Here is a 12570-nt window from a genome sequence, read left to right as displayed (position 1 = left end):
TGGTTATCCCTGCTTTGGAGGCAGGGAAAGCCAAGACTCCAGTTTTAATCCATGCTAAAGTTCCTCAGTCAAGTCTGTGTCCGAACTCGGAAGAGACCGGCGGCTGCCAGAGCCGGGCGCTGGAGAACCGGGCACTTCCTGGCCGCAGGCCCCGCATCCTGCGGGATCCCCGTAGGCCTGGCAGAGGTGACAGACGGGTACCCAGCGCTGCAGTTCGAAAATTCACATCTTCAGAGACAGCAGAGTAAACCGCTGTTAGAGTATGCAGAGCCATTTCCAACCTGAAGTCATGTCATTCTTCTACGTACACAGTACTTTTCAGAAGATGCTGCAGCACGAAGAAGAGATGGATCAAGTATTTCACATCTCTAATAGCTAATAAGATGCTGTGACTCAGTATGTTAGCGTTTGAGAAAGGCACCGCAAATTCAGCCCGTTATTAATCTTCAGCACGACAGATTGGCTCTCTCCTCCAACACCTGCAGTGCAAAATGCTGGAGATGCGGAAACTCAACGTAAAAAAGCTAACCAGCCACTTTAAACCCCCACCGCACACTGAACTTCCACCCCGGCTCTGTGCGTGTCCCGCTGTAGAACTACCTCTCCTCCTGCCCTCCGCTGTGCGGATGTCCCCGGCTGCCCTCGCCTATGAGCACTGCAGCAGCCTGGGACCTCCACGAGCAGGCTGGCTCACTTCCTTTTTTTTTTTTTAAATACTGATGCCTGTTCCATCATCTAAGTGCATGTGAAAGAAGTACGTATGTATGTGCACCAGGCACCTAGAACTAGAGAACCTCAGGCAATACTCTGTATCAGCAAATTATCATGAATACAGCTACTCATTTTGCAGCTGTACCTGTCACTAGTTACTTCCATCCATACAGCATCTTCAGCCCAGCAGACTGATTCACTCGAGTCGTTGCTGAAATACTGTCCCTCCTGGGCTGCAGTTACTTAACAGCAAGCCCAGCATGCATCACATACACAAACCAGAATGCATTCAGGCAACTGAGCCTTTGACTTCCCATTAAAAACTAAGAATAAAAAACTAACCTGATCCCACTTTTTCCTATGTTTTTTGCGGCACTGGCTCTGCTCAGATTCTTATGAAGTATAATCAAGAGACTTAGCAACTGCTATCAATTCAGTCTGCTCTGCAGAGCTACTGTACCATGCAGTCTCTTAGCCCTGTGCAGTACCTACCCCGCAAACTTGGCTGTTATTTCTACACTGGAAATGTAGAAAACAGAAAGGCATGACTTGGCCAGAGCAGGACAAGGACGACTGAGAAGGAAAAATTACAGAGGAACAGGAGAGCAGAATCCCCCGGACTTAAAACACAGCAGGGAACCTCAGAGAAATTTTTTATCCCAGAGGGGAAACATGTCCAAATGGCTAATTACTATCCAGGTCCTTAGATTCCCTTGAGGATTTCAAGCCCACAAATAAAGGGGTTCTTGTCCAAGAATGAAAGGGCACTGTCACTTCCTGGTTGCTCTTCCACTTGGCATAACAAATAAGATGAGTGTATCAAGAGGTACAGGCAGAGGAAGCAGTTCTCCGGGTACAAAGCTGAATTCTTCCCTGTAAGGTTAGGGGATAACATACCTCCTTCTGCAAGACGTGCTCTAGGAGGTTGGCATGGTCATGGTTGATGTCACGTCCAAAGAGAGTACACCAGTTCCCTGCTGTACTATTTTGGGATCCAGCTCAGTACAGGAAAAACACACCCAGACAAACAACTGTTAACAGTCTCAGGACCTTGGTGTTCCACCCAGTATTGACCTGGACCAGCTCTATTCACCTGCGAGCACATGACTGGAGACGCCCACTGCTGCATTAGTATTCCTTTGTTACTAACAGGCAGTAAGAGAACTAAAACACTCTTTTGTTTGACTTGAAAACATTCTATTTAATTTATACAAATAACTACTAAATAGAAAAAGTAGATTAAAACAAAATAGTTATTTTTCTGGCAGAGTTTAAATGCATATTATATAGCTTAGAAGAAATAAAATGCATTTTCCCCACGGCATTCATGACCTAAAATTCTAGTTAACTCCTCCATTGCTTTCCTTTTCTAGATCAGTAAGATACTAGACACAATGTCATGTGGGTAATGGCTATATATATGTTCGTATTTGAACTGAAAATATGTTACAGACCACACAGCTACAAATGTGAAGCACTTAAAACGTGACTATCGAGTTGTAATATGATAATACAGAAAACAATTTATGTTTCAGGTTATATTGTGTTACAAAAACATCTGTGTAAGAAATCATGAGAGAGGCCACATAAAAATAAGCTTTAACTTTATGCACTTATTTTACAGTTTAAAAAACTGGCAAGTGCACTAGTAATAAATAATTTGCAAGTTTTGTATAAACGAGAAATTCCTAGTGTTCAGCATTATTGTAAACATCAGTACACATGTAAAATGCAGCTAAAATCTTGACAGTTACATTTTCAGTTTACCAAATTCATTTCCTATTATTCAGGCATAGATCAATGTAGTATACAGCCAATCATATTTTTGGCAAGTCATGTCATTAAAATTAACAGTGACAGTGCAAGTAAGGAATGCAAAGAATTCCTAGTGCAATAAAGAAGAGAAGCACAGGCAATATTGCTGATTAAAATTTACCACTTCCATGTGTTCACCCTGGGAGTGATTAGGAGAATTAAAAAAAAAAAAAAAGAGGAAAAAAAAGCTGTTCAAAGCCATTATTTAATGCCCTGATCTTGTCTTAGGATTTCTCTGTCTTCCTTCAGGCCACTACCTTTGCAACAGTACATCCAGCGTGAGTCCTTATAGCTTGACCATTTGTGAAATGCCCATGGTAGTCACTGAGCAAAGTCCACATGGTTCCGATGTCTCCCAAACAGATGGCTTGGTAAGAACTGCCTCTATAAGTAGCCACATGGGGACCAATCGTATAAACTGTCTGGCCAGACTACTTCTGAACCAGACAAATGCCTTCCTATCAGGAGAGCACCACGAGAAGAAGGTCAACAGTCAGCTTTCAGTTTATCTAAGGAATTATCAATTTTGGTCAAAGTCTTTTTGATTCGCAGGGCTGTTAGTCTCGCTGATGGATTTTGATACCAGCATTCTTTCATCAACTTGGCAAGAGATGTTAATGTCTGGGAAAAGAATAAAAACAAAACATGCATGTAAGTACACAAATCACAAGCGAAGAAAGCACTAGATTGGGTTAAACACTAACACAATAAGGTTTTATTGCCTTATTAATACTCAATTTTCAGAGAGTTTACTGGTATCTATCTATCAAACATACAGCTTTCACATGTTGAAAAAACACCCCAGGTTTGTCTAGTTATTCTCTTGGTTTAACCAATTTATCAAAGGGCTGTCTGGAGTGACAAACTAGCGTAATTTTAAACAATGGAATTTTGGGGATTTTTCCTAATTAAGAACACACTCTACAGACTCTCCTTTCAATGAAACTGACTCCTGCAGGATCCATGAAGGAAGCCAGAGAAGGTACAGATTTTCTGTCTGTGATCTTGTCGGGTCCAGCACAGGTTTAAGCGGCTGCGATTCACAGCTGGCTGCTGCGGCAGCACGGGTCATGGCTCTACAGCCAAAGCCTTATAGACAGGACCTCCCATCCTTGCTGGCCCTAGCCAGCCACACAGATTCAAACCCAGCTCCGTAGCTTCAGTAATAAGGAACAAAACAGCTGGTCAACTTGGAGAGTCCAGACTGATTCTGATGAAGAAAAATAAATTTCAGCACTAGCCTTTCAAAAAGAACAACAGTCCCTGTAGGCCAGAGACCAAAATTCTGTTCTAAATCTGTGCACTTGCAAGCCACAAAGGCCTACACAGGCTACCTTGCCCTTAAAGAAATTCCCCCTTGGAAAGAGAATAACGACATAGGAAGAGCAGCTTTAAAATAGTTATTGTTAAATCATGCTACTAAAAGGCTAATCTGTGAATAGCTCAGGCTTAACAGTCCTAAGTTTGCTCATTGCGTTTTCTTCCTGCTCCAAGATGAAATGTCCACGCCAGCACACTTCCGAAATCTATACAGGTAATGCTCATGACTAGTAGCATTGGGATCATTTCAGTTTCAAGTGATGACTTAAAACAACTTTCATGACTATTTCAAAAAAAGAAAGGTCAGCTCGTATCTTCTGCAAACCACCCACAGGCACAGGCACACCCACTTACAGGGTCTGAGAACCATCTGTTGGGAATGTTCGGCCTTTGCTGATCTACACAGACCACTTTTCTCATGTCTTCAAAACTGGGGTCGTTTGGAACCAAGTCATAAAATGGTGGTTTGTAGTCTTCCACAATACCTAGTGAGACACAAACAAGAGAGGCATTATTTAATGACTGTGTCAGTGAAACAGCATTTATGCACAGAAGGAGAGAACAGATGACCCAGCCATCTAAGAAGCACAAAAATCTTTTAACACCACAGCATCAAACAGCCATTAAACAACAGAATAGCACTTACTATCATAGGAACAGCTTTTTCTACCCAAAATGTTAATTAATTGGCTCATATTACAATTCTACAAAGTAAGAACTATATCAACTTGCAGGACTTGAGCTGAAATGACAAGAAAAATTCACTTGCCAAAAAGTCTTTTATAATGCATGGAGGTTTGCCGACTACCTCAAAACTGGGATTTCTACCAGCAAATGAAAAAAATGTAAGGTTTGCATTGTGGTTTTTAATAGGCTTCCACACACTGTGCATTGTTTTATGATTCCTGAAAGAGTCCAATAAGCATGACAGCATTTACAGACCTCCACGCTAGTGCTTCAAAGAATTTTATTTCTTGTTATTAAAATAGTAAAATACCTAGGATAATTGGCACCACATGCCATCAACAAAGCCAAACATCTAAGAGCCTGTGGCACGGGGTGTCTGAATGCATTTTTTAGGATTCTGCGTTGAAAAATGAGTTTGTGGATCTGCTCTCACAACTTGTCGCTCAGCTTGCATAAAACTGGGAGGCTAAAAAGCCTTTTGCCTACTCTCTAAGGCATGCATGCAGCACTGCTGTTTCATCAGTGGATTAAGCTCACAAATGATCTATAGGGAGCTCAACTTTCTTAGGAAGCCAATTTAAAAACTGGTGTCCAAAGACAGGCATTTGGGTCAGCAGCTTGGAAAAACACCGAGCGAATGAGGCCCTCTGTGTACAGCAGAGAAACATGGGCAGAACAATCTTAAAACTGCTTTTTAGCAGACCGGCAGCTGTCCCACAGTCAGATGTACATGAAATCCTGGAGAATTTCTGTTGCTTTGGATATACTGAAGTTGAAAAGGGTTCTCAAACTTTGCTACAGTGGTTGGGATTTAGTTTTCTTGTTCTACCAGAGATGAAGATCAAAATCCCACAGATCCTCTAAATATCTGTAAATCCCCATTTGTGATGGCTAATTAAAAAGGGAAATTGGCCTTCAGAAAATTACAGCTCCCTTAGAAAAATAGCAGGGCAGTTCGAAGATCTGGCTACCCAGGCAAGTTATACCTTAACAAAGTAGCTAGCAGGCTGCAGGGTTCGCCCTATGGTATTCTGACACGGATGCGGAAGGACTGACCACATTATGTGCTGCATAAAGAAGCATCACCCACCCTCCTCCTTTAAGCAACTCATAATTGCATATACCAAACACCACCTACAGGGCTGAACTCTTGTTTTTACTCTCCTCCTGCTTCCTCCCAGAACACAGAATAAAGTTTATTGTGAGAACTCAAGAATACAAAAAGCCTCTTGTGTATCCACATTGTCTATACTTCTGGTTCAGATAAAGTAGCAGCTTTACACAAGTCAAATGCAGAGCTTCAGAGCTACATCACGTGGCTCAAGACTTTTCCAGGGTCATTAGGATACTACAGATGAACTTTATCACTAGAAGAGAGTCTGGAAAGACCACGTGAAAACAGTAAATTAGCGCCAAAGTACAGGGTACACAACTGGCTATTTCAGGTAAGACATACAGTAACAAATCCGAAATGATGGGTCCAGCCTTTACTGCAATAGTGATTCTAGAGTACTCGATCTACCACAGCCAAACGTCACAGGCCCCGCGGGACCCCCGCTGGCTCCGCAGCAGCCCGTCAGCAGTGCCAGCGAGCCACTGCAACCTCTAGCCCACCCCGCTCCGCTCGCAGAACTGTCACTGAACTGTGACACGCTTCCCTCGCCCACTGCCCCGGGACAGCCAGCCAGCCGCTCGCTCCGAGGGAGACCCGAGGGTCACACGGCACGACCTAAAGCTTGCTGCTTTCTGGACAGTTTTAAGATGACTTCTTTAATTTGCAATATATTGCATTTTTTCCCCCGGGGTTGCTGGCTTTTTGCTATCCGAATCAACTAGAACTTACACACACAGTAGCATTTCCTTCACCTTTATTCCTCCTTACTTTAATGTCAGTTTGTCCTGCGCATGCACGAATCTAACTGCTGGAGCAAAGCAAGACCTACGCAGACCCCTAAGCCCTGCAGATGTAGCGATGATCACATACCAGGAGTGGCTTTGAGCAGTAACCGTCTTTCAGCTTCTGGTGTTACTATTAAAATTGAACAAGATCACAATACTGGGAATGAGAGTTGACATGTTCTTGTATCAGAACAATACCTACTCTTTTTGCTGCATACATCTTCAGGTAACCCCTCTGACAGTGAAGGGAGAAGGGGGACGAGGTGAGGAGCTCAGCTTTGGCCACCCCACAGAAAGCCTATGCAAGTGCCCTTCCGCTCCTGCAGTCAGTCCCGTCACTGCCACCGGCTTCCAGCAATTCAGGAGCTGCTCACTATAGACCCTTCAAGTTAAATTGCACCAAAACAGCAGTCCACCTGCACAGATTACCCTGCTCTCTTGATCACAGAGAAATGCCAAAATGGTTCTCTTCAGAGCTAGCAAAGCAAGCTCTTAGGCTTACAAGGAGACTTAAATTAGCCACCTGAGTCTACCTGATGCGTTCTGCTACCTCCAAGTCAGCTTTGTTTAAGCACCCTGTAAGTATCCTAGAGAAGACAGCGGCTTTGGACAGTGCTCCAGGCCCCAGGGAATCTCACAGCAAGCTTGGAAGGTCTGCAAATCTTCTCAGAAGTGTCACCTTCCAGCAGCCTTCTCATATAAGAAGCCTCATTGCAGCGTTTCTGGAAACAACTAGCCGCCTGTGGCTGCTGTGCTGAGAATTACCCTGAACAAGGGAGCAATACCTTTTCCGCCCACCCCCCTCATATTCACAGTTAAGTTATTTTGGCCGCCAACAGATAAAAGTAAGTAAAAGGTTCATATTTAGAAGACCTTTGCTTCGATAGAACAACAACATTTTTTTGCTTCTAGAGCTGCGGCACATTTGCCCGTCCTCTCTCCCCCCTCTCCATAGTCCAGTGTAACACCAGTTGGACAGGACCTTCCTTGGGGTCAGGGAATGGAGGGAAGATAATGCATGAGAAACAATATGAGGCTAGTACCTTAACTTCCACTGAATTTGAGCCAGGGTTTGTTACTCTGTACTAGCTACCACAAGCGTTCACTGTCATACCTTACTGCAGCCTACCTCTGTCCACTCCGTGCTTCTCTCCACAAAACCACTCATACTCCCTCCTTTGGGAGGTAACTGCTCTTTGAGAACATCTCTAAAGCTATCTTAATCCTTTCCTCCAAAGTCTTCCCTCAAAATTTGACTTGCAATAGCTCTCACCAAAAAAAAAAAAAGCACCCTCAATTCTTCTGACTGCTGCCTATCGTTCTGCCCATGTCTCCTTCAGACAAGTTCATACTTGGATCCTAAGCTGGCAGGCACCCCAGCTGGCACCAGCCCTTCCTGCCCTGTGGGGTTCCAGCCTACTATCAGGGCTCAGAGGTACTGCAGCAAACAGATGACTAGTTGTCCTTTCCTGAAGAAAATAAACCTGTTGTCTGATGTCAGTTACAGAATCCCAAATTTGGATTTAGCAGGAATAGATCAGACGCAGAGCAAATAAGTGCGCACAACGATTCAGAATTTCCTCAGATTTAAACACATCACGGTGAGCAATCCACCACCGCCAGTGTCTGCACACACGCCTGAATGGCATCTTCTGCATTTGCCTGTCCGCTTGGGTCCAGTGAGTACAACCTGGGGTCCAGCAGTCAGAAAGGGCTCCTGAATTGACAAGCGCAAGAAATCACACCAACAGATACCCAGCTTAAGGTTCTTAAATTCAGACTCCCTTGCCAAGGAAACATGAAGCACACTGTGCACTAGAAAACAGAATTGCAATGCAAGCAAAACTGCACTTTGACCAAGTCCTGCTTTGTGAGTACATTTCACTTGGTAAAGCAAGAGCATCCCTGAATTCTGATCACTTCACTTCCTCCATATTTTCCTTTTGTTCCTTAGGTTCTGTCATAAGAAACAGCCACATAAAAGAATTCACTATGGTTTAATGACACATAGGAGAAGTTTAGAAACTTTATGATCTAAAATTTCAACTTAAGTAACCATTTGGTATGAATTATTTCTCATCATGATTTAAGGTGTAGCAGGGGACCCTCTTTTTTTCCTACCTTAACAGAAATGACAATGACACTCAGCCACTGTACCCAACATATCAACAACTTCAACACAAGCAGCAAAGTGTCAGCAATCAAAATACTTTGGAGGTCCAGTATTTTACTGTGCATCCTATGCATTTTGGCGGTAGATACTTTGCTGTGAATTACCATTTGCTTAGCCCCTTCTAAAAACAAGTAAAGGAGTCCCAAATACTTACCGTTGCTAACCATGCGTCTAGCTACTTCCCAAAGGACCAGCCCAAAAGCCCAGATATCAACCCTTTTATACGAGTCAAAGCAGTCTGCCTGGATAGTTTCATCCAAGACTTCTGGAGCCATGTAGCGTTTGGTACCCACACGGGGATTGTTCCCCACATCCAACTGATTCGTGCTTTGGGAGTGCATTACTGCAAGGCCTGAAGGACAGAAAGAAAAACCGCTGTTAAGTACTCTTTCAAACTATCGCAGCACACGTTTAACATCACAGGTGAGCAGTGACACCCATTAGACAGTTTCTAAAAAGAAGGAGCTGGGAGTCCAACTGTCCAAAGACCAACTGGGTCAGCTCCAAACTAGCTATCAAAAAATAGCCGCTGTGTCTGTAGACATAGACCAATTATCTCCTCAGGGATTACCGTTAAGCATGTTATTGCACTGTTGCAAAATGCTGTCATTAAGTGTTCTGCAGCCACTGGATGTCACCAGCGCTCTAGGCACGTATACATAGAAGGCCAAACATCTGTTACTTAGAAGAAAACAATTTTACACAGCATTCAAATTTATTTATAGAACTTTGGGGTAGGTGGATATATCTGAACTGCGGGGAAGAGAAGAAAAACACTGCATGATGGATATACACAAGTTAAAAAATAAAGCTAAAAAATAAAAACACCGTGTTTGCAGTAGCTTGAAAAATAAACATCCTCAAGCTGATCTAAAATGAGTCAGTCAAAACCACTCTACCTGGTTTCTACTAATTACTAAACATTTAAGCAAAGAACATGATGTTGAGGCACTAAATTACTATAAATTTGGAAACACACAGAGTACTCATTTTGCCATGGTAAACAGAGAGCACTGCAAATTGAATAGCAACAAGTGCATGACATAACTAAGCAATAGAAAAGATGACACAAACTCTCCCTAATTTCCTCAACAACTCTTGTAAGAATAACATCTACTACTTACATTTAACATTAGTTTATTTTAGGTGAAACTTAAAAAGCTTTAACTCAGTCCTACAAAAAATTAACCTATCACCAGATTATTGGGGTTTTTTCCTTTCCAAAAAACCAGTCTGTATTTCACCATAACAAAAATTTGGAAAACACTTTCCTACAATTTAAATGCACTTCAAGTAATTACAAACTGCTTAGAAAATGATGATGGCACCTCTAGAAAGATACCATTTACTAACCCCATAACTGCTGAGAAGATAATTTGGAAAGCCTACTCTCAAGATAAAAATATTTATTGTCATATACATACACACAGAGGACATATTTACACACACTTATACATTTATGTATTTGTTTATATTAATTTATATTATACAACATGTATGAATTATAGTATTTTTAAAAAAAAACTTGCACACTGGAAACAAAGCTTAGAAAACAAATTTCCTGGCAAACTCTGAAGTTGTCAAGACTTTGGAGAACACTTTGATAAAAGTCGTAATGCTCCATCCAAATTGGGCAAAACAGATTCAATAGATTGACAGGTCAAAGGTTTGAGGCTGAGGGATGCAAGTCAGCATCCCACACACTACAAACTAAGGAAGTGTTGCAATAAGGTCAGGGGACAGCGATGTTGTAATCAGGTTCTGATCATGGTGGCATCTGTGCTGTTTACGAGAATTGGGCAGCAGATATTGCACTGCTTCAGCTTCTTTTCACCTCTGGAGATCTTGATGCACATTTAATTTAAGTGCATGTAAGTGCTTGTCAGACGAGCTCTTACTGCAAGATACTAATTCAGAAGAAGGGACAAAGAAAGCGGGGGGACAAAGAAAGCGGGGGGACAAAGAAAGCGGGGGGACAAAGAAAGCGGGGGGACAAAGAAAGCGGGGGGACAAAGAAAGCGGGGGGACAAAGAAAGCGGGGGGACAAAGAAAGCGGGGGGACAGGAATACAAATTGATGAAACACTGGTTTTCAAGACACCAAAAAAATCCTCTTTAGTATACTGGAGTATCTGCTAGGAACAAAAATTGAGCAAATATGTTTTGTTAGCAGTCTTTGCACCTTCCTTACAAAGACCAGTGTTTCTTTCAGACATTCACTGCTCTATATGGACAGGCAAGGGGATGGAGGGAGTAAGAGGGGGGTTGGGCTTTTTCTTTTTTTCATGTGAGGAGTATTCTGCTGGTCCATAAAGTTGCTCAACTAAGACCTATTACCATGCACATGAATTGCTTTCGAAGTAGAAGGGCAGAACTTTTCCATGGTGCTGACAGATTGAAGCAAGACTGACATCCATCCTTGGACTTTATCACACAGTTTCTGCTTAGCTAGAACACATCTGAAAGGGCCAGTTTTGTAACTGCAACTCTGGATACTTGGATTGCTGTTCCGAGATACTAGTGTCCGGCACGCTTGCTGAAGGACAAGCGGCCAATTCACACAGCTCTTGCACATGAGCCAGCCAGAAGGACCAGGACTGAATGGCCACAAACACCAAGCCACACTGTGGTGCAGGCGCGCTGCACCCAGGCTGCTGGCGACACAGACGATTACAAGACGCCCATCAAAGCGATTTTATCCCTCTTTGTTTTTAGAGTTGACACCTATCCTTAATGGGTACACTGCAAGTCCAAAACCTGGTGTGACCAATAGAACCCAAGTCCAGCTTAGCTCTGGGCAGCTGTAGTGAATCTTTCCACCTGCTCATACTTACCAGTCTCTAAGTGCCATTTTGCTTGTATGGTGCATGTGTCGAAACAGAGGAGGAGACCAGAGGAGGAAAAAATACAAAGCTATACAGGAAAAAAGGGTCTGAATATATGGCAAATGCAACAAATTCTTTGGTAACTCTCCTTTACAGATAAGGAACAAATGAAGAACATGCCATATACATGCCTGAGGATTTCATGTTTAAGAAAATAGCTGTTTTACCACCATAAAAACTGACTGGGAAATGTTTATTGCCGTGCTGTCTCAGGAAAATCTCTCAAACATCTGAAGCCTCTAGATAAATAATTGAGTAGGTTTCACTTTATTAGTGTGATGTCAATCAATGTCAGTATGTGCTTCCCCCTCCTCAGTGGGGCGGGGGGGAATCCACTTAAAAGCCAGTCTCGTAAGTTTTATATTTTCAACTTACTGCTCCATTTTTTACTTACTATTCCCTCTGCAAATTTAGACAGGCCCAGGTGTGTGGCTTTCATCTTTTCTCTGTGTGTATCTCATATCCCTGAGGCAAAAGTGATAGGAACTATGCAGTGGGATTATTATTGAAAAAAATCCCATCTCCCAATACACTTTTTGTCTAGCCAATGACTCCCCAGTACTATTGTTCTACCGCTACTTTCTCTCTTGTCTTCAGAACAAAGAAAAGAAATATTGTCAGATATACACCCGAGGTGTGAACAAGCCACACTGCTGCAACTGTTTCTCAGCATCCTACCAGCTTAAAGTCTAAAACCAGCTGGTCATGGAGAACCCAATATGGGGCTCACTGAATTATCTGGCAAAAGACAAGCTGGATGGACCTACAGAGCTTGGGACAGTGAGCACATAGTTCTTAGCCTTTGAGTGGAATGACATTTATTAGTTCAGAAATGAGCTGAAGCCTAGTAACTGCTCCCTTCTGGGATCCATGATGGAATTTAACAACGAAAACCCAAGAAAGAGTCCAAACTGTTAGATCTGGTCCTGGACTCAGAGGCAAGGCTGGGTCGCCTCAGCAGCAGAGTGGCATTTTTAAGTTGTAGGTGCCATCTAGTGGCTGTCGCAAACCTTCAGGGTAGTATCAGATCATGGGAAGGTTGTTCCAAGGTTACTTTAGAACTTTTCCTGTTGGAGTTATC

The 12570-nt window shown here is 42.8% G+C and overlaps 1 protein-coding gene across 1 annotated transcript in view; it reads right to left on the bottom strand.

Annotated features, from left to right (window-relative positions):
• Positions 1 to 1891: 1891 nt before the first annotated feature.
• Positions 1892 to 12570, bottom strand: part of ACVR1 (activin A receptor, type I) — a gene marked incomplete at its 5' end in the record, with an annotated part of 16711 nt that continues 6032 nt past the window's right edge. Inside the window, 3 exons of the mRNA XM_010295097.1 lie at positions 1892 to 3147; positions 4201 to 4331; positions 8760 to 8957. Coding sequence (XP_010293399.1) covers positions 3013 to 3147; positions 4201 to 4331; positions 8760 to 8957 — 464 coding nt within the window. The remainder of the gene's footprint in view (positions 3148 to 4200; positions 4332 to 8759; positions 8958 to 12570) is intronic.

The sequence above is a fragment of the Phaethon lepturus genome, unplaced genomic scaffold, assembly GCF_000687285.1.
Source record: "Phaethon lepturus isolate BGI_N335 unplaced genomic scaffold, ASM68728v1 scaffold57339, whole genome shotgun sequence".
Classification (NCBI taxonomy): domain Eukaryota; kingdom Metazoa; phylum Chordata; class Aves; order Phaethontiformes; family Phaethontidae; genus Phaethon; species Phaethon lepturus.
Note: the sequence above shows the minus strand (reverse complement) of the source record. Positions and strands in the feature narration are given on the sequence as shown.